The sequence below is a fragment of the Balaenoptera acutorostrata genome, chromosome 1 (assembly GCF_949987535.1).
Source record: "Balaenoptera acutorostrata chromosome 1, mBalAcu1.1, whole genome shotgun sequence".
Taxonomy (NCBI): Eukaryota; Metazoa; Chordata; class Mammalia; order Artiodactyla; family Balaenopteridae; genus Balaenoptera; species Balaenoptera acutorostrata.
The window spans coordinates 162,067,025-162,094,110 of record NC_080064.1 but is presented as its reverse complement, the minus strand read 5'-3'; the positions used below and the strand labels follow the sequence as shown (position 1 = coordinate 162,094,110).

The following is a 27,086-nucleotide window of genomic DNA, read 5'->3' as shown; positions in this document are numbered from 1 at the left end:
TGTTATGAATACCAGTTTATGGTTTAGGATCTCTAACATGCAGAAAGAACCAGGAAAGTGAAGTAGTATAGAAATTAAGAGAAATCCAGAGTCAAATGAAGAGGTTAATGTTCTTTAAAAAAAAAAAAAAAAAAAAAAAAAAGGAACAGGTTAGGTGATTACTTAACTGCTGTGAGGGCAGCTAAATAATTTGAATGTGATTAGAGAAAGTCAGTGACAGCCTCAGGACCTAAGGTCCTCAAGAATATGTCGATCTCTACTTCAAGACCTCAAATTACTCTGCCAGCTTTTTCTTACAACGTCTATTCCTTCATCTTACCGTTCTCAATTCTACTGACCTTTACTTCTAGCTCCCCAGATGGTGGCCCTTGATCTCCTCACTGTGGGAACCGACTCTTCCAAACGCAGGGCGTCAGTGTTTTGTCCACCTCCCACTGCCCTCTCTCAACAAGGTCATCTCAGCTTCACCCTTTGACTCTCTGCCCGTGTCCAATGTGGCAGTGCTTGATGTTGGTTACTACTGTGAGCCATTTCTAAAACACTATCACCAGGTTCCAGGAAATACAGGATTTATATGGCTCACGGGCTAACTGGCCCCTTGTAATCCCCTTTAATCAACTACTTGAGCCCTCCTGTGTTCCCACAAAGTAGTTGTTCCCAATTTGCTGCACTCACTCCCCTGATCTGCCCACAACCCTAGATGTATCTCCTCAGGCTAGGCAGCAACCCCACCTTCCAAACTCCAAAACTCATTTCATCTGGCATTAGGAACAGATGCCTCACTTCTTAAGGTAACCCCTCTCATCTAAGGGAGAGGATTCCATCCCAACTCTTCAAATTTCTATATCCAACACCCCCACCACCAGGATGGTGGTGAGGATGGGGCAATTTGACCTTCCTCAGCCCTTGACATGTCCTAGTGTTTCTCAAGATGTGGTCTCCAGACCACCTGCCTCTCATGGGCTGAAAGTCCCTGTAAGAAATGAAGCTTCTCTAAATGCAATGTGGAATCCTAGAACAGATAAAGAACATCAGTGGAAAATCTGGTGAAATCCAAATGAAGTCTGGAGTTAACAGTAGTGCGTTAATGTTGACTTCTTAGTTTAACAAATGTGCTATGATAATATGTTAATATTAGGGCAAAATGGATATATCTTTGCAACTTTTCTGTAAACCTAAAATAATTCTAAAAGTTTACTAAAACAGAACAAAAAGACCTAATTCTTGGATCCCAAATTAATCTCAATTCCTGGAGCTGAAGCCTGGGAATCTACATTTCTAATAGGAACCCCAGATGATTCTTATGCAGACACAAATTTGAAAACTAGTCTTTCAATTCCCTTTCCATTCCATGCCTGAATGGCTGCTTCCTCCTTGTTTTACTTACCTTAACCTGATTGAATCTTTTAGATCCTCTCAACCCTAAAATATAAGTACTATCATTATCCCCCTTTCACAGATGAGAAAGTACTAAGATGCAGTACACAAATGAAGTACTAAGAACTTAAGTAATTTGTTCAGGATCAACAGCCCATGAATGATGGAGCTGGGAGTTGAATCCCTAATCAGTCTAGCTCCCAAATCTATGCACAGAACCATTCTACTTCCTCTCATTCTGTTGCACGTAAGAGCTCTGTAACTAAATCACTAAAAGAAGCATTATTACCTATTTCTCCAACTTCCTAAGTCCAACAGTGCCCCCCTTTTCCACTGGGGGGAATGAACAATGAGAAAGCACTGGGAAGACGTGCCCACTAGAGACCTGTACGGGTCAGGCACAGCGGCTCTTGCACCAGGATCCAGCTCAACCGCTGTATTTTCTGTTCTCCCAAATGCCCTAACATGTACCAATCTAATAATGCTCATAGTACTCACTTTGATGCTAAATTAATTATCTCAGGTTTACTAAGCATCTGTCCAGATTGTCAGGGAAGTGCCAACTCTAAGTCAATTTACAGTTGGCCCTCCGTATCCACAGGTTCTGCATCAGTGGATTCAACCAACCGTGGACTGAAAATATTTAGGGAAAAAAATTTCAGAAAGTTACAGAAAGCAAAACTTGAATTTGCTGCACACCACCAACCATTTGCATTATATTTACAACTACTTACTTAGGATTTGTACTTGGTGTTATAAGTAATCTAGACATGACTTAAAGTATAAAGGAGGGTGCGGGGGAAGATGGGAGGATTGTGCGTAGGTTATATGTAAATACTGCACCGTTTTATATAAGGGACTTGAGCATCCATGGATTTTGGTATGGGGTGGCACGGGGGGGAGGGAGACGACTGGAACCAATTACCCACAAATACAGAGGGAGAACCATATATCCTCTTATCTTATCTGGGTTCCCTGACTTGTATTTAGACCTTAATACAAAGTTGTGGATCTAACTGCTGAATGATGAAGTTTTGGGAGTTTCTGACTGCAAACCAGACACACACAACAACAGCAACACTTCTATCCAAATTGCTTCAGTACAGAGTATAGATGGAGGGTTGATAAAATAGAACACAATCTCAGGTAATGTCTCTGTTCTTATGTGTATTTTCCTTCATTTCTTCAAGTGAATCATGAAACAATCACAGGATCAGCAGGAGAAACCTATGAAGTATATTCAGGTAAAACATGTTTTCATTAGTTCTCCTTCTGGTGATTGGAATTTCTTTGATTTTATTATCAATAAAAACGTTGCCACTTATATTCAAAGTACATCCGAGAAATCTGATCATGAAGTTAGAATGCACATACCTCCTTCAGATACTCTTAGAAAACAGTGTCTCTCCATGAAAGCATGAGAAAAATACTTGTACAGCATCTTATTTGCTTTACCATTGCTTTAATGCACTTTAAAATTTATCTACAGTAATTGGGAACAAAGAAACAAAAATAGACATTTCTTTGTTTTTCATAAATAACTACTCTCCATATTTGATAAAAATCTCAAAGCATTATTTTAACTTCCCACAAATATAATACATACAATTTTTTTTTTTCTGAAATAATAAGGTCAGCCAATTAAGTATCTTGACACTAATACAACCACATATAACTGCTATTCTACTGACTTCCAGGAACAAAACAAAAACAGAAAACTTCTTATCAAGATGCTCTGGGTTTCCTTTTGCTAGTGTTAGCGATCTGGAATTATAATCATCTGCCAAGAATAATTTTATAGATTCTAGTTGATTGTCTACAAAGAAAATATCGCTGGCTCTGCTTTGTGAGTTCTGGATTTGACATGACACTGACAATACCGCATGGGACAGGCACTATACACACATGGAAATCAGAAAAAGTACTGAATGCCCTGGACTCGAACTACTGACTCAGTATGTGCCTCACTTGGCTCAGTAATAAATTCACCTGCACCAAACCCGTATCAAAAGTCACTAAATCTCTCATATATATAATATATATTATTTATATACACACCCACAACACATACACATTATACATACAGTTTGTAACAACAGGAAGTAATATTGTCTTCAAATGATGTACCACAGACTGCAATAAATCCTGTAATTGTCATCAAGCTGCTAGAAGCTTTTGAGAGTTCTGAGCCAGGTTACTTAGTTACTTTCATCCTGCCTACCCTTCATTCACCCTGCTTTAATGTCTTGGTAGCTTTTTCTTTCAAAACCACCCTCCTCAACCCAGGCGTATTTCTTTCCCAGGATCACTTGATCGGACTTTGGAGGCAAGAAAGGGCATGCAGGGGGAGCAGGAAATCCTCAGCCACTGTACCTCACACCTGCCTAGATTTGTGATGTTCTCTGTCCTGTTGGCCACATTCGGTGTTAGAAAGCAGTTATTCAAAGCTTTGTCCCTCCTACCCCCCTTGGTCTTTCTGTAGAGCACAAAAGTGAAAGAAGCCTCTTTAGCAGGGGTAGCAGTTCATTAAAATATACAACTACATTTCCTAGCTCTGGGGTTCCCATTCTGTACTTGAGACTGCAGGTCACGGATGCTGTTATTAAGGTGCGGTGTGGGATCCATGAGGTTTTCTCCTGGCAGCCGGTGTCAGGATTAGTGCAGCCCTAGCCCAGGAGGAAACGGCCTAATGAATACCAACTTGGAAACAGTGGTGTCAGCACGTTATTTAAGCTTGTACATTGCTCACAATTACACACAACACACACACAGGCTTATCACTGGAAACGACTACGAGAAAACAAGACAAAGGTTTGCAAGGATAAACCAATAAGGCACCAAGAATACTTATTTTCAGCCAATTTAGACAACTTCAAAGTGTGAGGTTAATAATAGAAATTAAAATGACTTCCTAAGTCTTATCAACTGATTTACTGAGAGGTCACATATTAGTTCCTTCTAAATCTTTACCCCCTAATCTGTGATGGGAGACGTTGCTTACAATTGAACCATGAAAGGGACAGCCCAAAAGCTGTACATGTGAAACTAAACTGGGCCTTAAATCCTCACTAAAATCACAGAGCTGGCTGTGAAGAAGCTGCTAAACCACCCCACAACCTTCCATTTTATAATTGTTTTCATGAGTGTGGATTGTTTGCCTAATAAAAATAAAAATCAGAAGAAAACAGCATATGAGATGGAAATAGGGGGCGACCATAAATAGATGGGCTTCTCTGCCCTGGGTAGCGGGAGGGGTGGCTGAGGTAAGACTTGAGGGAAGCAGGTGGGCTTCATCTTTGAGGGAAGGGAGGGGGAGAGCAGCGGTGAGAACAGAGGCTGAAAACAGAGGCAGCTCTGAGAGTTGGCCTGGACCTAGACCTCCAAATGCATTACCTGTATTGCCTCTCCTTGGCTTAGTATCCTTTGTCTTAACTGTCTTTTTTTTTTTTTTTTAAAGTAAATTGGTTGTTCTTTTTAGGTTTGGTATGTTGCCAAAATGAAAAATAGTTGTTTTAACAGGAAGAATTAAATCACTTCAACCACATCATCCCACAACTTTTAGATACATTCTGCATCATCTTTACACTCCTCCACAAAAAAGAAAATAAATAAATAAAAGGAAGAGGAAAAACCCAAATTAGGCACAATGACCTAAGGCAGCAGAATAATCTATGTACTTTCTGGGAAGACATGTTAACTGAGGGAAGAGGTCAAGGTGATCAGAAAAATTCCTCATTTGAAAAACAAGAGAGGAACTGGCCCTCAGGCAGGGGATCTATTTCAAGGTTCTAAGAAGCTTCTGAACAAGTAGAGGAATTAGATGTGCAAAAAGTTCTGTAGCTCTGTGTACAAGGTTTTGTCGAATATACTGAAATTTTGATTCAGAGGATGTGTGTGTAAGAGCAGTGCATTTTTATAAACGTGAATAGCTTCTGAAAGTCCATGAAAACTATAACACCAGGCTTCTTTCCACCAGCAAAGTGCTTAAATACACTATGGAAACTATACACTTGTTTACTTAATATCCATAATGTAAAAACTGACCTGGGCTTAAATCTGACTTTTCCAACTTTGGTATAAATGAAGCGCAAATCCCTACACTTGCTGTTTTTCTAGGGAGACATCCTCAAATTTTAATTGTTTTTGCCATTTTAGCTTCTTAAATTTAGTCCCCACTCAGTCCTGGTCACTGGTATTCTGCTAGCCAATGCACTGTCACCCCCTTCCCCAGTAATGGCCTCACACTCTTCTTTAATGAATGGTTAGATTAGGAAAGCAAACAGAATTTTTAACAGTAAAGTATGTATGCGTGGTGTGTGTACGTGTGTATTCATCAATACATAGGCTTTCATATATAAATGAGGGAATGGTTCAACAGATTAGAAAAGCAAACAGAATTCTCTAACAGTAAAGTGTGTGCTCATCACTATATAGGCTTTCTCAGAAGAGGAAGAGAAAAATATATTGAGGTGGGGGGGGGGAACAGCTTTCCTTTTGCTACACTGATCCATGTTTTAAAAGCTTATGCAAGGGTGTTATGGGTCTCATTTGTTTTCAGAGGCCGCAGAGAGCAGTGTCTCGATGCTTTTGGAATATCTGGCTGTAATCTAGTCCAAAGTCCAGGGACACTTATTTTCCCCCATCGCTGCCAGTGTTTGTTCACAGGACTGCATGGTGCGCGCCCGCCGCCGCGTCCCGCCCGCCGCTCTTCTCCTCCCCTGCAGGGGGATCCGCGCTCTAGCGGACTCCTGGGGGCGGTGGCGGTTCTCCCGGGACGCGCCGGGCTCCGCTCCTCCCCCGCGCTCTAGCACCCTTTGGCCCACCTCCGGCGGGTATTGAACTGCGCGCGGCGGCGGCGGCGCTGGCCGCAGTGGAGTCACGGCCTCGGACTGACTGGCCTGTCCCGCCCAGCCTGGGTCACTTGCTTCTAATGCCCGCTGGGAGGCTCCGCCCCGGCCCCGCCCCTTCGCGCTGGGGCTCGGTTGGTGGGCCGCCCCGCCACGCTCTCCGCGTGTCCCCGCCCACTGCCCCGCGGGCTCAGCCTCTCCCCAGGCGCCCTCCGGCCCCGCCTGGAGCTGGCAGCCGAGGAGCGTGGGCCAATCGCCGGCCGGGAAGCTATGGGGGGCGGGGCGAATGCTAATCACGCCTTCTTGAGACCCGGAGCGGGAAACCCTAGCTAGAAGTCCCTCCTGAGTTCTCTGCTGGCATCCACTGGTGCGGGGCTCACTTTCCCGTAATGTTCTAGCTTATGAACCCTAGCTTCCAGGGCACCTACCAGGTCTCCTATCTGCAGCTAAGCATCCTTAGAGTCCAGCGCTTGTTTAAAAGAACTGCTCAAAGAATCATTCTTAACCGTGGCACCTGTCTCCTCTCTGCGCTGCCCTCACCAGGTGAGCTCAAATTGAGAGAAGTACAAATGCTTACTGAGCCCCTACTGTGTGTCAGACGGCGCGTTAATCGTTCTCATCTTAATCCAGGATGTCTCAGATCCTTACAACAATTCTTATAGGTGAAGAAACAGAGTTTAGAAGCATACCAAGGGAACCGAGCTAATGATAGTTCCCCCAAGAAAGCCACAACCTAGATAATCTTGTTCAGCGCGGTATTCCGACCGCCTAGCACAGAGTAGGCTCTCAAATGGCAAACCCGGGATTCGAACCGAGATAGTTGGGACGCGACAGCCACAGTTTTTACCACCTCCTCCCCCCTCCCCCCATATGCGACCGGTTATCTCCCAGGCTTTAACCTTTACTTTTGCATTTCGTAACAAAATCTTACTGTTGCGACAAGAAAGTGATTTTCTTTCTGTCTTTGGAAGACTCCAGACATGTTAGTCCTTTATCAGTTTATCGGGTTAAAAATCCAGGCAGTTCGAAGTCGCCCGCAGAGAAAAGCAACACTGGCTCCGGGCTCTGTGATGGGCAGGGGCCGCCCCCCCCCCCCGCCGGGGGCTACCCGCTGCTTAGCTGCGCACCCGCGCGCCGCCGGGGATCCGGGGCGCACGGAGCTGCGGGAGCCCGCGCGAAGACCTGCTGGGCGCCTCGACCACTGGGACGCACTGTGGCGCTCTCCAGATGGGTTATTATGCTGCAAGTTTTAAATGTCCTAAAAATGCCTCTTTTCTACATGTTCTAATTAGGTTGGAAGACTGAGGTGTTTAACATTCTTGAAATTCATTCACACGCTTACAAAGAGGGTTTGAATTGTTTCCCGCTCCCCCTACCCCTTCCTTCTACTGGAAGAAGGCGGGGAAAAAGGCAGGAGGCCCTGAGTTCTTGAGGGACTCAGGACTGCACTTTAGGGCTGAGTCGTTCTTGTGTCCTGGATCCCACTTACACAGACTGGGAGACAAAATTGCAGAATAGCCCTCTTCCTCCTGCTTATCAACAAGACTTTGTGAGAAATAATGAGGAATACGTGTATTAATCCCAGCCTCAAAGTTAAAAGAAATAAATATAAATCTCTTCACAAACATTAAAACCCTTAATAAATATGTTTAAAATGTACTTTACCTCTTTCATTCCCTGGGATTCTACAGGTGCTTATATTTTTTTGGTTTTTTTGGAACTACTTGGCACTCGGTGTCGGCAAACATCCCAGGGTTGAAAGTAGTGGGAGTTGAAAAGCTATGGAATAGCAATCAAAAAGAAAGGGAAACCCTCAGTGGAAAGTATGCACAGATTGTGAACATGCCAAGAGAGGCTGCCTCATTCTGTGGCCTGTATGCAACATGTGTATTATTGGGGATGGACAAGTGTTGGCTAATAATAAAAATTATTTGAAGTTGGAGAATGTTAATCACTCATGCTGGAATTTAACCAGAATACATGTGTTATTTCACTTGGTTCTGACTCAAAGGATGTTATCTCCTAGTCTGTAAACCTCTCCCTTCTTAATCAACAGGGAGATGTTATTTTTGCTTGGAGATCTCTAATAATAGTAGTAATAATAGCGGGAAAACTTGGCCAAAAGAAACGTATTTTGCATTGTATAGCTTTTTGTATCATTTGAATTTTTGCTTTTCTGCATACACTATTTCACTTTAAAGGCAGTTTAAAATATGCTGTTTAACATGTATTAGGCAGGGTGCTACATAATTCATTTCAGTTAGCGCATTTGATCCTCACAACAATCAGATGGAACTGGCATCATAATGGCTTCCTTGAAGTTACATATTTAGTCCATGGAAAGGACAGAAAGCACAATTTTCTTCTGAGTCATAGTTATTGTTTAACAAACTGGAAAACGCTGAATTATTTTTAAAGATGCAATTTTTAAGCAACTAGAATATTGCCAGGCATTCTTAGCTATTAATTCACTCATCTATCCTTCCATCTAGCCATCCATCCATCCATCCATCCATCCATCCAAAAACACCAGATTTCTGACTTGAAGACACTACTGTTATATTAAACGTGTTGCTACAAAGTGGAATTCATGAGGTTCAACTTAAATTATTGTCCAAGGTGTACTTATTAATTGATGAAAATACGGAGGATCATGCCAAACATTCCATCTAGTAAGACTGTGACATTTTGAAAGTTTTGAAGTATTGGTTTTGGATTTTGTAATCAGAGAATAGTTATTGCATTTCTAATCTTACTATACTTGTATTGATTATACATATTGAGACACTTGAGAGTTCAATGCTATAGGAATGACTGGACAGGTAGCCTCTGTATACTCTTCAGTATCTTGATAATCAAGCCTGGAACAGTGTGCTGCCCATAGATGCCTTTGGTAAATATTTGTGAAATAAATGGATGAATAAATGGCAACTGAGATTAACTTTTTAAACTTTAGCAAGTGGCATTGAATCCTTGGATAAAGCTTACCTTATGAGCTATATATATCTCTGAGGTTGACCCTACCCTGTTAAATGCAGCATGAGTCCAAACCTTGGCTCTTCCTTTACTAGCTGCCACTTTGGACAAGTCACACAACAGCTCCAGGTCCTCTTTCCTCATCTGTAAAGTGGAGTTACCCCTCATAGAGTTGTAGTGAGGGGTAAATGAATTTATATGGTGAAGAGCTTAAAACCATGTCTAGCACCTCGTAACTCTGTGTAAGTCTGTTATTAGTTTCTACTGGGTTCATGCTATTTTTCTGTTTTCTCACTCTATTTTCTTTTGTGTATCACTTTAATAATGGGAAAAAAAGTTACATTTTTTAGATGTACAGGCATACCTCAGAGATATTGTGGGTTTGCTTCCAGACCACCGCAATAAAGGAAATATCACAATAAAGTGAGTCACATGGATTTTTTGGTTTTCCAGTAATGTCTATAAAACTTATGTTTACACTATTCTTCAGTCTATTAAGTGTGCAAGAGCATTCTGTCTTTAAAAAAGGTACATATTTTAATTTAAAAATACTTTATTTCTGAAAAATGCTAACCATCATCTGACAACTCAGGGTTGTCACAAACCTTCAATTTGTGAAAAAGCAAAGTCTGCAAAGCGCAATCAAATGAGGTATGCCTGTACTTTATGTCTGAGCACACTCCCAGCTGTCACCAGCTATCTCTAGCATTAAGATATTAGCTAGATTTTATGCCAAAGCAGGGATCATTTCACTTGCCCTGGATCAAAGTGCGTACACCTGACATCAGCAACCAGCCCGCAAGTGTGCGAGTGTGCACAGGGCTGGCACAGGACAGACACCCACAAGCCAACTTGAAATCCCTCACAGGTATTTCCAGACTAGCTTTTTCCATGTCCTAGAGCATTTCTGATAACTCCTCTTCTCATCAGATCAGACACCTCTAGAGGAGAAACCCAGACACTAATCAGAGGATTAACATGATGAGTCATTTATCCAGGTTCATAATAAGAATGCCTTGTTCACATTATAAGTGGAATCATTCAACTGTAATCTTTAGTCCTCTCCCCTCCTCCACTGTGGTGGCGATTATAGAAAAGTAAGAGCTTCTTTCTTCTTTCCCAGAGGCGATGGAAGCGCTCATCTTTCCCACTCTCAGCAATGGCTCTCAGCTGCACATTACAATCACCTGGGGAGCCTTAAGATATACTGATGCTTGGGCCCTACTGAATCAGAATCTCTGGTTGACGGACCCAGACACTGTTTCTTGGTTTCGTTTTATTTGTTTATTTTTGTTGCCGTTTTGTTTTTAGCTCTCCAGGTGATCCTGATTTTCAGCTAGGATCGAGAGCCACTGACATAGATGGTTTTGTTATTTCCTCAGCACAGCCCCAAACTTGGGCCTAGCTGGATCTTCTGCAGAAAAGGGTTAATCACATCATGATGTAAAATGGAACACCTCGGGAGAAAGTATAGAGAAGTACGTTCTAGTCTAACTGCATGTGAGTCTGTTTGGGCTGAAGGAAAGTGTATGTATATGAAGTAAAAAATATGTAACAGAATTGTGGTACAGGGCTGGCACAGTCAACAACAATGGTGGCCGCAACAGTAACTGATGGGTATTGGGCATTTCCAATGTGCATGCACTGTGCTAAGCATTTTACATATATAATCTCTTTTACCCCCAAGAATCCTGTGAGGTTGATATTATCAACCCCATTTTATAGATTAAGAATCTGAGGTTCAGAAAGTAACTTGCTACACAACGGCACACACCTTCCAACTTGGGTTTTCCTCGCTCCAAAGACTATGCTGCCATTGATTGCAGGCCTCGTTGTAGGCCCAGCAGTAGAGGGTCCTGAAAACCACCAGATGGTAACTCTTGAGATAAGCAACTTCCCTTGTTCCTTATCATCCTTTTCCTGGGGACCAGGTCAAATTTTCAATTCTGGTGTGGCCTCTTGTGTGGGGGACTAAAGTACGGAAAAGCTGAGGGCTCTGGATTCATCTAGAATCCAGTATAAGTCTAGAGCCACTTGTTCTTTGGGCTTTGCAGACCAGGCATGAGGTGGGGCACCCTTTAGACTAGATTTCAGGACCTGTCTGGTATCTTGGCAGAGGGAGCTTCAGTTCGGTAAATATTGATGCTGCACATGCTGTGAGCCAAACACTGGTGCCAGGGGTGCAAAGATGAAGAGGCATGGGCTTACCAGGCAGGACGTGGTGGGAGCACAGAGGAAGCACCTGGCCCAACCTGGTGGCTCAGGGAAGACCCAGGCTGTGCCTGGAAGGCTGAATATGAACTAGGTGATCTATGAGTCAGGGTTTAGTACAGGAAGAAACCACTCTAGGTGTTTCAAACAGAGAAATATTTAATACTGAGAATCAAACAGAGGCTTACAAAATTGATGAGCTGGAGGGGCAGAAGTCAGGGGGGTACCCCTGGGCTATTGAGTTCACGGGCCTACCACAGTAGCTATGTTCCAGAAGTTGGGATGGTGCTGCAGCAAGGGCTCTTCACACCCATGAAACTGGTGACTAGACACTGAAACAGGACATTGAGTCCAACAGCATTAAATGCCTCTTAACATTATTGCTCAAACCTTGCTGGCCAACAGCAACAGCAACAGAACGATGCCTTCTCCTTGCATCTGCCTCCAAATCTTACACAAGTGCACCTGATTGACTGAACTTATTTCAGATCAAGACCCTAGCTGCAAGGGAGTCTGAAAAACAGTAGTTTGGCAGTTCGCCATCTCTTCAAGCAAATTACTAGAAGGATAGAATGGACGCTGGAGAGGCAATCACTAGTATCCACTATAGGTAAGGAAACTGAGAAGGACTTCCTAGACAGAGGAATCAGCACAAGTAACGGGCACAAGGCCATGAAAGAGCACGATTCAAGTGGTGAACAGCTGGGCACGGCTATGCTATCAGAAGCATCTGAATCAAGGTTTTTACCTGAAAGTGCACTCACGTCTAATCAACATATTTTTGATTAATTAGATTCGTATGTACACTGTACACATGACACTCTTTCCTATTGATACAGCGCTTGATTTATTCAACTGACTACTAGTGCAGAGGAGAAAGGAAAGGAGCAAAAAGCATGAAAAAGAATAAATAAAATTGTTAGGTAATAGTCATCCACAAAGAAAACAGAACATGAACCTTCCCCAAGCCTAATGTTGCAAACACTGTTGATTATGTGCCGAGGAGTCATCTCCCCTTTTTCCTTCCTAACAAAACCCCCGTTATTTGTTTTGTTCTGTTTTGTTGGGGAATCCACCCTTTTCTGCATAGCCCTGTGCTTCAGGAGAGGCAGGAGCTTCAGGTCAAGCCCCAAGGAGTAACACGTGATTAGTCTAACTGCTCGTGTTTCTCCCCTTCTTCTTATCAGCGTTTAGGTTACATACATGCATGGGACACAGTTCTAGCCAGTAAGGCGGGGTGTGGGGTCCAGTGTGAGGTAAGTCTGTCAGGGGCTTATGGGAAAGATCTTACTCCAAAGGAGAAGTAGTCCTCTCCCCTGCTGGGTATTGGTTTGTCTGCCTGTGATGCCTACCACTGTGGGCACCATCTTGCAACCACAAAGGAGCTAAGTTGACCCAGTGAAGAAGGATGGCATTGAGGCTGCCTGAACTGTTGGCCTCCAGACTTGTTGTTATGTGATACGATACGCTGCTTATTTTTTAATACATTTGAGTCCCTGTTTTCTTTCACTTGCAACCAAGAACATTGTAACTACTACATGCAGTCTGTACACTTAGGATGAGATCTGCCCACTTAAACTTGGCTAATGAAGTCTCTGGAGGAGATTTAAGGAGAAAAATTTATTCCCTTTTTTTTCCACCAGAAAAATTGTTGTTTATCCTTCAAGAGCATTCCAGACCCACTCAAATGTCATTTCTGTCAAGCTGAGTGCTTTGTTATTGCCTGTACTCCCACAGCCCTCCCACTACTTCTCTATTACAGCACTTTACTCATATACTCTATCAGCAAATATTTATTGAGTGCCTATTTTGGGCTTGGTAGTGTTTTAGGCACAGGGGTTACAGTAGGAAACTAAATGCATGGAGATTCCAATCTAGTAGAAGACAGACAATGAATGAAAAAATTTTAATGTGATGACTCTTATCAAAGGGAAAAAAAAAGAATTCTTGTAAAAGAGGGGGAAATAACTACCTTGAAATTTATTTTATTGTACTGTGATTCTCTGTTCATACGTCAGTTTTTTCCACTAGATTGTGTGTTCTTGTAACCTCACATCACCCACCACTTCCCTGGGGGATTGCATTTTCCAAAGATGGCTGCGAAAACCTCTCCCATCCCACAGGTTTTTCTGCAATGTGATCTTGCCATTCCCCATAGGGGAGGGATGTAGGAGGTCCTAAGTCTCCTCCTCTTGAATCTCAGTGGGCTTGTGACGGTTTTGACCCATGGACTGTGTTGGAAGTGATGCTCTAAAACTTCCATGGATAGGTCATAAAAGGCCGTGTAGTTTCTACCTGGGTCTCTTGGGACACTTGTTTTTTGGAAGTGCTTTTTCTTGGGACACTCCCTCTTGACACCTACATATAGATGCTCCACTTGACAGTCCCAGCTGAGTGAGCCTTCAAGTCATCCCAGGTTAGGTGAAGAAGCTTCCAGATGATTCCAGCCCCCAACCTCAAGTCATTCCTAGTTGTTCAAGTCTTCCCAACTGAGGCCCCAGATGTCATGAATCAGAGACAAGCCATCCCTGCTGTGCCCTCTCCAAATTCCTGATCCACCGTATCCATGTGCATAATAAAATGCCTGTTGGTTCACACCACTACTTTGGAGTGGTTTGTTACACAGCAGCAATGACTGGAACCCCCCAGATCTGCCTTTCTGTGAAATTTTAATCCAGTAGACAACTTTTTTTCTTTTCACCTGACCCAGTTGGTGATCAACTTATGCACTGAAGCTTGAGAACTTTCATCCATCTTACTTTCATCCCATTGAGTGTCGCTGTTGATGATATGCATGTGAAATGTCTAATCTTTTAAAACACAAATCTTCACCATTGATCTTAATATCCTGCTGCAGTGAGTTCCCCAGTTCAATTGTGTGTAGTGGGAAAAAAGTGCCTCCTTTTATCCATTTTAAACATGCTTCCTTTTCATCTCATCTTGTCCTCTTGCTCTTCCCCAAGTAAAGTGATTTCCATTTTGTGGGTACCTAGACACAGAGAACTGAGTTGAGACAATAATCTTTCTTTGGTTACCCAGAAGGCCTCGGGCGTGCTGCAACGGGGAGCAGTGGATTTTAGCTGGTGACTTAAAGGTGGTGGAACACTGTATTCTAATTAGTCACAAGTTTAGTTCCAAGCTTTCAAAAAATAGTCTAGATTCTGCAAGACACAGTAGGTGTCCTCTTGTGGTGCTGGGAAGTAGAGCACAGTAGAGAGGGAAGAGCATTGGCCAGTACATAGGCAATCCGGATTCAAGTCTCATCTTGTGAGCCAGCTGTGTGCCCTTGGGCATAACACTTAGCCTCTCTGGACCTCATTCTCCGCAACTATAGAGTGAAGAGATTCAACCAGAGGGTTCTGGAGCACCCTTTTGCCTCTAACTTTGTATGAATTCTATGTATTTGCCAGTCATTTTGAAACATCTACTACATAAATCCACGGGAAGAAAAAGTTTGTATTCTAAACAGTTTGCCATTTTTAGCTTCAAAGTGGAGTTGGAGAGAACCACCACTCCCCCCTAAAAAATTTTCTAGTTTTTAGAAAACTAATGTTATCATTTTCCAAAAACACAATCCAAATTAGGCTTCGATTACCAAAAATATATCCTGCTGTGACTGTTAAGTGACAGGTCTTGCAACCTGAGTCCTTTTAGTTTGGGGGTGCACCCCGGGGCTCCCATCAGCCTTGCTTTCATGAGCCTCTCAATTCTCACGGTGCCATTGCTCGATGTTTGCATGGGGACAACTCCATTCTAAGTGATGAGAGTGAATGGATGGGGTGAACTGCTGCTGCATATGGCCACCTTGGGGAGGAAAAAGAATATTGTCCCAGTGAGCAGTGCAGTAGGAACTATTCAAGTGAATCTCTAGAAATCTGAAATCTCTTCCCAATTCTTTCTCTCCCTACAGAAGAAAAAAGGCAGTTACCATGTGGGACTTGGGGGAAGCATTCAGTCTCACTCAACCTGGACTCATTTCACTAATTTTCTGGTCTGCTTAATATTTCTTCAACAGTTGTGATTCTTAGAACTTCGTGGGCTCTAACCCACTTCTTAAGCTCTGCATCCTGTTTTGTCTTACTGAATTTTCTCTTTCCAATCCCAGGTGGGTGGGGGAAATGCTTCTCATCTCTGATTTTAAAATTCATTACAGAATCTCCAGTATTGAAGTGCTACCATGCATTGAGAGGACAGATTGCTTTCACTGTTGGCTTAACAAACTCTATCAATAGCAACAAGTAGCATGACGAGGTTCTACTCAACAGAAACTTACTTGTAAGGTTAAGAAAACCCCTGCGGTCCTTAGACAAAACTTCCGGTAACAAGTAGGAGAATAACAGCAGTAAAAGTAATAAAAAATATATCTAGTGTTTAGAAGAGCTTTTTGAAAATATTCTAAAGAAGAACCCTCCCACACTTTCCTTAATAAGATATCTCATATGTGATCACACATATCCACTTCCTTATCATCAGTATCCTATGCGAGGATGTTTTGACGTTTTTGTTAAGGCTTTCAAGGAAGGCTTGAAAACAACACAGCAGCATCTATAATGCATAATACTGTCAGTTGTATCAATGGGAAAACTGAAGATCATGTAGGATGAATCACTTGGTTATTATCTGCTTGTTTAAGTTATTTGGGTAAAACAAGTCAGAAGTGTCGCTTGTTTCTTAGAGCGGTGCTACCCCTGCGAGGCTGCCTTCATGTGCTCAGTGACTCCTTGATTGTAGCTAAAAGGGGGACCCAGGGTTCCACACACCACATTCTGTTCCCCCTTCTGTCATTCCTGCTCACACTCTAGTGGGGGGATGAGTTTGAAGGCTTGTTGTCTTCAAAACCCTTCTGTCTATGTGGGCTATGCTGCGTCATTGCTTGTTGCCCAAAGGCGCTCTGCAAAGATAATTTACTGCCTAAGAAAGTGGTATATACAGAACTGGTCAAGCCATGGGTTGCACTTTTTACAAAATTAATAAACAATTTTTTAAAGCAGTTTTAGGTTTACAGAAAATTGAGCAGATAGGGCTTCCCTGGTGGTGCAGTGGTTAACAATCCTCCTGCCAATGCAGGGGACACGGGTTTGATCCCTGGTCTGGGAAGATCCCACATGCCACAGAGCAACTAAGCCCATGTGCCACAACTACTGAGCTTGCGCTCTAGAGCCCGTGAGCCACAACTACTGAGCCCGCGTGCCACAACTACTGAAGCCTGTGCGCCTAGAGCCTGTGCTCCACAACAAGAGAAGCCACCACAATGAGAAGCCTGTGCACCATAACAAAGAGTGGCCCCGCTCACCACAACTAGAGAAAGCCCGCGTGCAGCAACGAAGACCCAACACAGCCAAAAATAAAGAAATAAAGAAATAAAGTAAAATAAAATTAAAAAAAAGAAAATTGAGCAGATAGTACAGAGAGTTTCCATATATCCTCTCCTTTTCCCACTCACAGTTTCTCCTTAGTGCGGTTCTTAGTTCTCTCTTAGTTCTCTTGCCTTAGTGCAGTTACAATTTATTACAATTGATGAACCAATATTCATATAGCATTACTAACTAAAGTCCATAGTTTGCATTAGGATTCGCTCTTTGTGTTATACAGTTCCGTAGGTTTTGACAAATAATGTCATGTATCCATCAATACGGTATCCTACAGAATAGTTTCACTGCCTTAAATATCTCCTGTGTTTCACCTAATCATCACTTCCTCACCCCGCCTTGACCCTTGACCCCTGACTATCACATCTTTTTACTTTCTTTCCCAGAATGTCATATAGTTGGAGTCATTCAGTATGCAGCCTTTTCAGATTGGCTTCTTTTATTTAGCAATATGCACTTAAGGTTCCTTCGTGTCTTTTCATGGCTTGATAACTCATTTCTTTTTTTTTTTTTAATATCCTCTTTTTGTTAGAAGAAGAAATTACAAATAACAAAACATTAGCAAAATGAGTAGAAAGTACAGCGACTTCTCATATACTCCCCCTGCCCTCACACATGCACAGCCTTCCCCATCATCAACATCCTACACCAGAGTGGTACATTTGTTACAATAAATGGACCTACATTGACACATCGTTATCACCAACGACCGTGGATTGTATTAGGGTCCGCTGTTGGTACTGTATTCTATGGGTTGGTTTTTTTTTGTAATTAATTAATTTATTTATTTATGGCTGTGTTGGGTCTTCGTTTCTGTGCGAGGGCTTTCTCTAGTTGTGGCAAGCGGGGGCCACTCTTCATCGCGGTGCGCGGGCCTCTCACTATCGCGGCCTCTCTTGTTGCGGAGCACAGGCTCCAGACGCGCAGGCTCAGTAATTGTGGCTCACGGGCCCAGTTGCTCCATGGCATGTGGGATCTTCCCAGACCAGGGCTCAAACCCGTGTCCCCTGCATTAGCAGGCAGATTCTCAACCACTGCACCACCAGGGAAGCCCTGGGTTTCTTTTTTGCTTCTTCTGTTTTTTTTTTTTGTTTTTTTTTTTTTTTACAAAACAGCAGCAGGAAAGAAAAATGCAGGAGGCAGATGAGCCAGGCACCGGGGTTCAGATCAGAAGGGAGCAGGGAGACCAAGCTGTTACTGCAGGCTGGCCCTGGGACTCTGTCCCAGCATCCTGGGAGCACGGCAACAAGCCCTAGAAGGAGCAGAGAGTGGGTGAGGAGACGGCTGTCCCAGCTCGGTGGCGGCACCGCTCCTTGGGCGGCCACCCTGGCGGTCAGCCAGGTTGGGAGCACTTGAGGCTCCTGTGTTTGGAGGCCTGGTCTCCAAAGCACGGACCCACAGGGGCCAGGCAGAGGGAGGAGGTAGGAAGGGCCGGCACAGAAGGGCTATGAGTTCTATCTGGGTCCCCCGGGACCACGGGGCCCAGGTGGGCAGGGGCAGTCAGGACGCTTCCCTGCTTGTCAGACAATCAGCTTCTTCAGGAAGGCCTCCAGCTGGTCCTCATCCTTGATGCCCACAAACTTGTCCACCACATCCCCATTCTTGATGGCCAGCACGGTGGGCACAGCTGATACCTCATACTCTATGGCGAGGTCTGTGTGGTCATCAATACCCGCCTTGGCCATCACCACCTTTCCATGCTGCTTGGCCACCACCTTCTCTAACCTTGGCCCCAGGATCTTGCCGGGGCCACATCACTGTGCATGGAAATCCACAACCACTGGTGTCTCACTGTTGACAACTCAGTCTTGAAAGTCTGGTCCATCCTGGATGTTAAAGGTCATTGTACAGACTCTGGTGGTGTATATTGACTGGGCTTGGCTGGGTGTTACTGTCAGGTTATTAGGACTGCGCTGTGGGGTCTGCAGGGCCCTGGAGGCAAGGGGCGCCCACTGATTCTGAGAGGGCTTCCTGCAGATTATGGAGGCCAGGAACCTCCCCAGGAGAAGTCGCTAAGCCATCTCCCTGCAGCGAGAGCAGAGGGGTGCACAGCGCGGCCCTCCCCACCGGTCAAGGGCACTTCTGTTCCCTATTCATTTCTTTACTCACTGCCTGCCATCCAGCTTGCACACATCCCCAGTCACCCAGTTGCCGCAGCCAATGGTATTTGTAGCTTTCCTGCCCCATGGACAACACTGGACAATTGCGAATGGAGCATCTACTGGCCAGGTACTGTGCTAGGTGCTCTGCTCCAGAAATGAGAAGCAGATGTGATCCCTACCCTCATGGGACTCACGTGATCAGTCATTCCTAATTAATACTCAGGTCCCTTGATTGCCACTGCTCCCTTTGGCAGGTTTACTTAAATGCCACTTAAATCTCCCTATTTTTGAAAACCTCTTCTTTCCTTCCCTTCCTTCTCTTCCTTCCTTCTTGCTTTCCTTCTTCCCCTCCTTCCTTCCTTCTTTCCTTCCTTCCTTTCTTCCTTTCCTTATTATACATGTCTTCTCAAGGCAACCACTTCTATACCTACAGCTTCAATTACTTTGTGTATACTCTAATGACAACACAATTTTAAATGTTGTTTTCATTTACCAGTTTTTTTTTTTTTTGGTTTATTCCTAGGTATTTTATTCTTTTTGTTGCAATGGTAAATGGGAGTGTTTCCATAATTTCTCTTTCAGATTTTTCATCATTAGTGTATAGGAATGCAAGAGATTTCTGTGCATTCATTTTGTATCCTGCAACGTTACCATATTCATTAATTAGCTCTAGCAGTTTTCTGGTGGCAGTTTTAGGATTCTCTATGTATAGCATCATGTCTTCCGCAAACAGTGACAGTTTTACTTCTTCTTTTCCAATTTGGATTCCTTTTATTTCTTTTTCTTCTCTGATTGCCGTGGCTAGGACTTCCAGAACTATGTTGAATAATAGTGGTGAGAGTGGACATCCTTGTCTCATTCCTGATCTTAGAGGAAATGCTTTCAGTTTTTCACCATTGAGAATGATGTTTGCTGTGGGTTTGTCATATATGGCCTTTATTATGTTGAGGTAGGTTCCCTCTATGCCCACTTTCTGGAGAGTTTTTATCAGAAATGGGTGTTGAATTTTGTCAAAAGCTTTTTCTGCATCTATTGAGATGATCATATGGTTTTTATTCTTCAATTTGTTAATATGGTGTATCACATTGATTGATTTGCGTATATTGAAGAATCCTTGCATCCCTGGGATAAATCCCACTTGATCGTGGTGTATGATCCTTTTAATGTGTTGTTGGATTCTGTTTGCTAGTATTTTGTTGAGGATTTTTGCATCTATATTCATCAGTGATATTGGTCTGTAATTTTCTGTTTTTGTAGTGTCTTTGTCTGGTCTTGGTATCAGGGTGATGGTGGCCTCATAGAACGAGTTTGGGAGTGTTCCTTCCTCTGCAATTTTTTGGAAGAGTTTGAGAAGGATAGGTGTTAGCTCTTCTCTAAATGTTTGATAGAATTCACCTGTGAAGCCATCTGGTCCTGGACTTTTGTTTGTTGGACGATTTTTAATCACAGTTTCAATTTCATTACTTGTGATTGGTCTCTTCATATTTTCTGTTTCTTCCTGGTTCAGTCTTGGAAGGTTATACCTTTCTAAAAATTTGTCCATTTCTTCCAAGTTGTCCATTTTATTGGCATAAAGTTGCTTGTAGTAGTCTCTTAGGATGCTTTGTATTTCTGCGGTGTCTGTTGTAACTTCTCCTTTTTCATTTCTGATTTTATTGATTTGAGTCCTCTCCCTATTTTTCTTGATGAGTCTGGCTAATGGCTTATCAATTTTGTTTATCTTCTCAAAGAACCAGCTTTTAGCTTTATTGATCTTTGCTATTGTTTTCTTTGTTTCTATTTCATTTATTTCTGCTCTGATCTTTATGATTTCTTTCCTTCTGCTAACTTTGGGTTTTGTTTGTTCTTCTTTCTCTAGTTTCTTTAGGTGTAAGGTTAGATTGTTTACTTGAGATTTTTCTTGTTTCTTTAGGTAGGCTTGTATAGCTATAAACTTCCCTCTTAGAACTGCTTTCGCTGCATCCCATAGGCTTTGGGTCGTCGTGTTTTTATTGTCATTTGTCTCTAGGTATTTTTTTATTTCCTCTTTGATTTCTTCAGTGATCTCTTGGTTATTTAGTAATGTATTGTTTAGCCTCCATGTGTTTGTCTTTTTTACGTTTTTTTCCCTGTAATTCATTTCTAATCTCATAGCGTTGTGGTCAGAAAAGATGCTTGATAGGATTTCAATTTTTTAAAATTTACTGAGGCTTGATTTGTGACCCAAATTGTGATCTATCCTGGAGAATGTTCCGTGCGCACTTGAGAAGAACGTGTAATCTGCTGTTTTTGGATGGAATGTCCTATATATATCAATTAAATCTATCTGGTCTATTGTGTCATTTAAAGCTTCTGTTTCCTTATTTATTTTCATTTTGGATGATCTGTCCATTGGTGTAAGTGAGGTGTTAAAGTCCCCCACTATGATTGTGTTACTGTCAATTTCCTCTTTTATAGCTGTTAGCAGTTGCCTTATGTATTGAGGTGCTCCTGTGTTGGGTGCATATATATTTATAATTGTTATATCTTCTTCTTGGATTGATCCCTTGATCATTATGTAGTGTCCTTCCTTGTCTCTTGTAACATTCTTTATTTTCAAGTCTATTTTATCTGATATGAGTATAGCTACTCCAGCTTTCTTTTGATTTCCATTTGCATGCAATATCTTTTTCCATCCCCTCACTTTCAGTCTGTATGTGTCCCTAGGTCTAAAGTGGGTCTCTTGTAGACAGCATATATATGGGTCTTGTTTTTGTATCCATTCAGCCAGTCTATGTCTTTTGGTTGGGGCATTTAATCCATTCACGTTTAAGGTAATTATCTATATGGATGTTCCTATGACCATTTTTCTTAATTGTTTTGGGTTTGTTTTTGTAGGTCTTTTTCTTCTCTTGTGTTTCCCACTTAGAGAAGGTCCTTTAGCATTTGTTGTAGAGCTGGTTTGGTGGTGCTGAATTCTCTTAGCTTTTGCTTGTCTCTAAAGCTTTTGATTTCTCCATCAAATCTAAATGAGATCCTTGCCGGGTAGAGTAATCTTGGTTGTAGGTTCTTCCCTTTTATCACTTTAAGTATATCATGCCACTCCCTTCTGGCTTGCAGAGTTTCTGCTGAGAAATCAGCTGTTAACCTTATGGGAGTTCCCTTGTATGTTATGTGTCGTTTTTCCCATGCTGCTTTCAATAATTTTTCTTTGTCTTTAATTTTTGCCACTTTGATTACTATGTGTCTCGGCGTGTTTCTCCTTGGGTTTATCCTGTATGGGACTCTCTGCGCTTCCTGGACTTGGGTGGCTATTTCCTTTCCCATGTTAGGGAAGTTTTCGACTATAATCTCTTCAAATATTTTCTCTGGTCCTTTCTCTCTCTCTTCTCCTTCTGGGACCCCTATAATGCGAATGTTGTTGCATTTAATGTTGTCCCAGAGGTCTCTTAGGCTGTCTTCATTTCTTTTCATTCTTTTTTCTTTTTTTTTTTTTTTTTTTTAATTTATTTATTTTATTTATTTTTGGCTGTGTTGGGTCTTCGTTTCTGTGCGAGGGCTTTCTCTAGTTGTGGCAAGCGGGGGCCACTCCTCATCACGGCGCGCGGGCCTCTCACTATCGCGGCCTCTCTTGTTGCGGAGCACAGGCTCCAGATGCGCAGGCTCAGCAATTGTGGCTCACGGGCCCAGTTGCTCCGCGGCACGTGGGATCCTCCCAGACCAGGGCTCGAACCCGCGTCCCCTGCACCAGCAGGCAGACTCTCAACCACTGCGCCACCAGGGAAGCCCTTCATTCTTTTTTCTTTAGTCTGTTCCACAGCAGTGAATTCCACCATTCTGTCTTCCAGGTCACTTATCCGTTCTTCTGCCTCAGTTATTCTGCTATTGATTCCTTCTAGTGTAGTTTTCATTTCAGTTATTGTATTGGTCATCTCTGTTCGTTTGTTCTTTAATTCTTCTAGGTCTTTGTTAATCATTTCTTGCATCTTCTCAATCTTTGCCTCCATTCTTATTCCGAGGTCCTGGATCATCTTCACTATCATTATTCTGAATTCTTTCTCTGGAAGGTTGCCTGGCGCCCAAACAGGGACCTGAGTACGTGAGGCATTTCGGAAGATTTCAGGTAAGTAGAACTCTCGAGTGAGATAGTGTGGCCACAAGAAATAATTTCGTTTTTAGGACGGTAACTCGAGAAAGAGTCAGAAGTAAAATAATAGGGGACAAAAGGGCTCTAAGGAGCGTGATTTATTTGCTCAGGTTTTGCTTTCAATGTTAAAAGCCCGTGGAACCAAGGTAACTACCTCACAACTTCTGGAATTTTTGCAATTAGTATATGATGCTTGTCCTTGGTTCCCTGAAGGAGGATCAGTGGACTTAGCAATTTGGACTCGTGTAGAAGATGAGTTATCTAAATATCATAAAGCACATGGACCATCTTCTGTTTCAGTTTCCACTTTTAGCTTGTGGAATTTAATAAGAGATTGTTTTAATCCAATTTATGATTCAGTTCCAAAATTAACAGCTAAATCTGTAGAACATATTGCTGCAGTAGCTACTGCTCCTCCGTTGCCACCGAGGATAAAGAGTGTTAATTCACTTGATGGTGATGACTTTTCTTTTGATTTAGCAGGTGAAGAAGCCAAATATGAGGCTGAAAAATATCCTGATGAAAATATTCTTCCGCGGTTACAGCAATTACATGTCTCTGTCCCTATCCCTCCTAAGCTTAGTCCTTTACAACAAGCAGTACGGGGAGCTCTTAATAGAGGGGAGGATCCTTTATTCTGCTGCCCGGTGGTGGAACGACCTAATCCTCAAAATCCACAACAAAATAATTGGGAATATCAGCCTCTCTCCTTTAAGGTTTTGAAAGATTTAAAAGCAGCCTGTGCACAATATGGGCCTATAGCCCCTTTCACTATTACTATGTTGGATACGATTGCAACAGAAGCATTGCCTCCAGCAGACTGGAAATCTATTGCTCGTGCTTGTCTCACTGGTGGCGACTATTTACTTTGGAAATCAGAATATTATGAAAAGGCTGCTGAACAAGCTGAAAGAAATACTGCACATAATGTGCTAGTAAATTATGAGATGTTGATTGGGGAAGGACAACATCAGTTATTACAGCATCAATTAGCTTTCCCTTTTGTGGCTTATGCTCAGATCTATCATATAGCTCTACATGCATGGAAACATTTAGCTGCCTCCACTAGGACTGAAGACCTTGCTAAAATAAGGCAAGGGGCAGATGAACCTTATGCTGATTTTGTGGCTAGATTATTACAGGCTGTTCATAGAATTATTTCTGATGGTCCTTCTGGAGCAATTATCGTCAAACAATTGGCTTTCGAAAATGCTAATAATATTTGTCAAGCAGCTATACGTCCATGGAAAAGGAAAGGAAATTTAGAGGATTATCTTCGAGTTTGTTCTGATATTGGATCATCTTACTTACAGGGAGCAGCTATAGCTGCAGCCCTGACTAAGGCAGGATTTGGGCCAAATGCTAAAAGTAAAAACTGTTTTAAATGTGGGAAGCCAGGTCATTTTGCAAAAAATTGTACTGTTGATACTCCTAATATGCCTGTCGTAAATTCTGTGCCTCAAGGTAAATCTCCTCCTCCCACAATTTGTCCCCGATGCCAAAGAGGACGGCATTGGGCTAAAGAATGTCGATCAGTGACTCATAAAGATGGAACTCCCTTGTCGGGAAACTTCCGGAGGGGCCTGCTCCGGCCCCATCAAACAATTGGAGCAATGTCAATAATCCCCCCACAACCTGCTCCACCGCCTCCAGCTCAGACCTTTGTTCCTCAGGGAATGGAATCTCCTCCCTTCAAAGGGCCACGCCAAATAGTGCAGGACTGGACCTCTGTGCCTCCACCCAATTCTTATTAACCTCGGATATGGGACCCCAAGCCCTTCCTACGGGAACTTTTGGGCCTTTACCCCAGGGAACGGTTGGTATAATCCTTGGAAGAAGTAGTATGTGTATGAAAGGCTTAACTATTATTCCTGGGGTGATTGATGCTGATTATGAAGGGGAATTAAAGGTTATGGTTCAAACATCAAAAGGATCTTTTCTTATCACGCCCGGTATGCGAATAGCTCAGCTTCTATTAATTCCATATATACCAGAAGGAAAAATTTTACAACATAACAAAAGAGGAACTGGGGCTTTCGGTTCCTCTGATGCAGTTTACTGGATTCAACAAATTGGTAGGGAAAGACCACAATTGGTATTAAAAATAAATGGAAGGCCTTTTTCTGGGTTATTAGATACTGGTGCTGATGTTTCTGTTATTTCGTTTATACATTGGCCAAAAAATTGGCCCGTGCACCAAACCATTACACAGTTGCAAGGTATTGGCCAATCTAATTCTCCACAACAAAGTTCGCAATACCTACATTGGCAGGATGCTGAAGGTAATCAAGGAATATTCAAACCCTACGTATTGCCCGGATTGCCAGTTAACCTTTGGGGAAGAGATATATTACAACAAATGGGAATCCTATTGCTTAGTCCCAACCCTACTGTAACTAATATATTGTTAAATCAAGGGTATGATCCTAGGAATGGTTTGGGAAAAAATCAACAGGGAAATAAATTACCCTTACAGACTGATAATAAACGGGATAAAACAGGCTTGGGTTTTTTCTAGCGGCCTTGGATTCTCCTCCACCACATGCTGACCCTATAACTTGGATTTCTGATAATCCTGTCTGGGTGGACCAATGGGCCCTTTCTAAGAGGAAATTAATGGCGGCCCATAATATAATTAATGAACAGCTTGCTTTGGGCAGACTAGAAAAGTCTAATAGCCCTTGGAATACTCCTATATTTGTTATAAAGAAAAAATCGGGAAAATATCGTTTATTGCAAGATTTACGTGCTGTTAATCAAACTATGGTAATTATGGGAGCTCTGCAACCAGGTTTGCCTTCTCCTGCAGCCATACCTAAAAATTATATGATTATTATTATTGATCTTAAGGATTGCTTTTTTACTGTTCCTGTATTTCCGGCTGATAAGTTGCGATTTGCTTTTAGCTTACCCTCTTTAAATTTTATAGAACCTATGCAACGTTATCAATGGAAAGTGCTGCCTCAGGGTATGGCTAATAGTCCTACTTTATGTCAACAGTTTGTAGCTCAAGTTATTGCCCCTGTTCGTAAACAGTTCCCTCAGATATATTTTATTCATTATATGGATGACTTATTACTTGCTTATTCTGATAAACATATTTTACTTAAGGCTTATAATTCCCTTCAAAGTCATTTGTCACGATCAGGACTAGTCATTGCTGCTGACAAAGTACAGATGAACCCACCTTTCTCATATCTTGGTAAGTATATCACAAATTATAATATTACACCTCAGAAGATAGAGATACGGACTGACGTTCTTAAAACTTTAAATGATTTTCAAAAGTTATTAGGAGATATTAATTGGCTGCGACCTTCTTTACAATTAACTACGGGTCAGTTACAGCCTCTTTTTAATATCCTAAAGGGAAGTCCTGATCCTTCTTCCCCTCGTATTTTAACTTCTGAAGCTCAACAAGCACTCAAGCTTGTAAACAAAGCAATACAATCTGCTCAGCTAACTAGAATTGAGCCTTCTTTACCTATACTATTAATAATCTGTGCTACGTCACATACCCCTACCGCCTTATTATGGCAAGAAACAGGAATTCTTGAATGGATTCATATGAAAAATACGCCTAATAAAGTCATTACACCTTATTATGAGTTAATAGCAACCCTTGTTCAGTTGGGTCGTAGAAGAAATATTCAGTTGGTAGGATATGAACCAAATTCTATTACTATACCTTATACTACTTATCGATATTCTTGGCTATTATTTGTCTCTGACTTTTGGGCTCTTGCTTTTGCTGGATATTCAGGAATTATTGATAATCATTATCCTTCTAATAAGCTCCTTCATTTTGCTACTCAACATCTATTTATTTTTCCTAAAACTATCTGTTCAACTCCTATTCTCAATGCCCCAAATGTTTTTACTGATGGTTCTGCCAATGGCATCGCTGTGGTTATTTCTGATGACTTACTTCATAAAGAACAAACAGATCATACCTCTGCCCAACGAGTTGAATTACATGCGATTTCCTTGGCTTTTCAAATCTTTTCACACTGTTCTTTTAATCTCTATACGGATAGCCATTATTTGGTTACTATTTTGCATAACATAGAAACTGCTATAATTGGCAATACTGTTGATT

The 27,086-nt window shown here is 42.2% G+C and overlaps 1 protein-coding gene and 1 pseudogene across 1 annotated transcript in view; both read right to left on the bottom strand.

Annotated features, from left to right (window-relative positions):
* Positions 1–27,086, bottom strand: part of LOC130704846 (calpain-2 catalytic subunit-like) — a 63,575-nt gene continuing 36,489 nt past the window's right edge. The window contains exon 6 of the mRNA XM_057528808.1: positions 1–2,604. Coding sequence (XP_057384791.1) covers positions 2,583–2,604 — 22 coding nt within the window. The 3' untranslated portion in view covers positions 1–2,582. The remainder of the gene's footprint in view (positions 2,605–27,086) is intronic.
* On the bottom strand, positions 18,301–18,816 carry LOC130707407 (thioredoxin, mitochondrial-like; annotated as a pseudogene).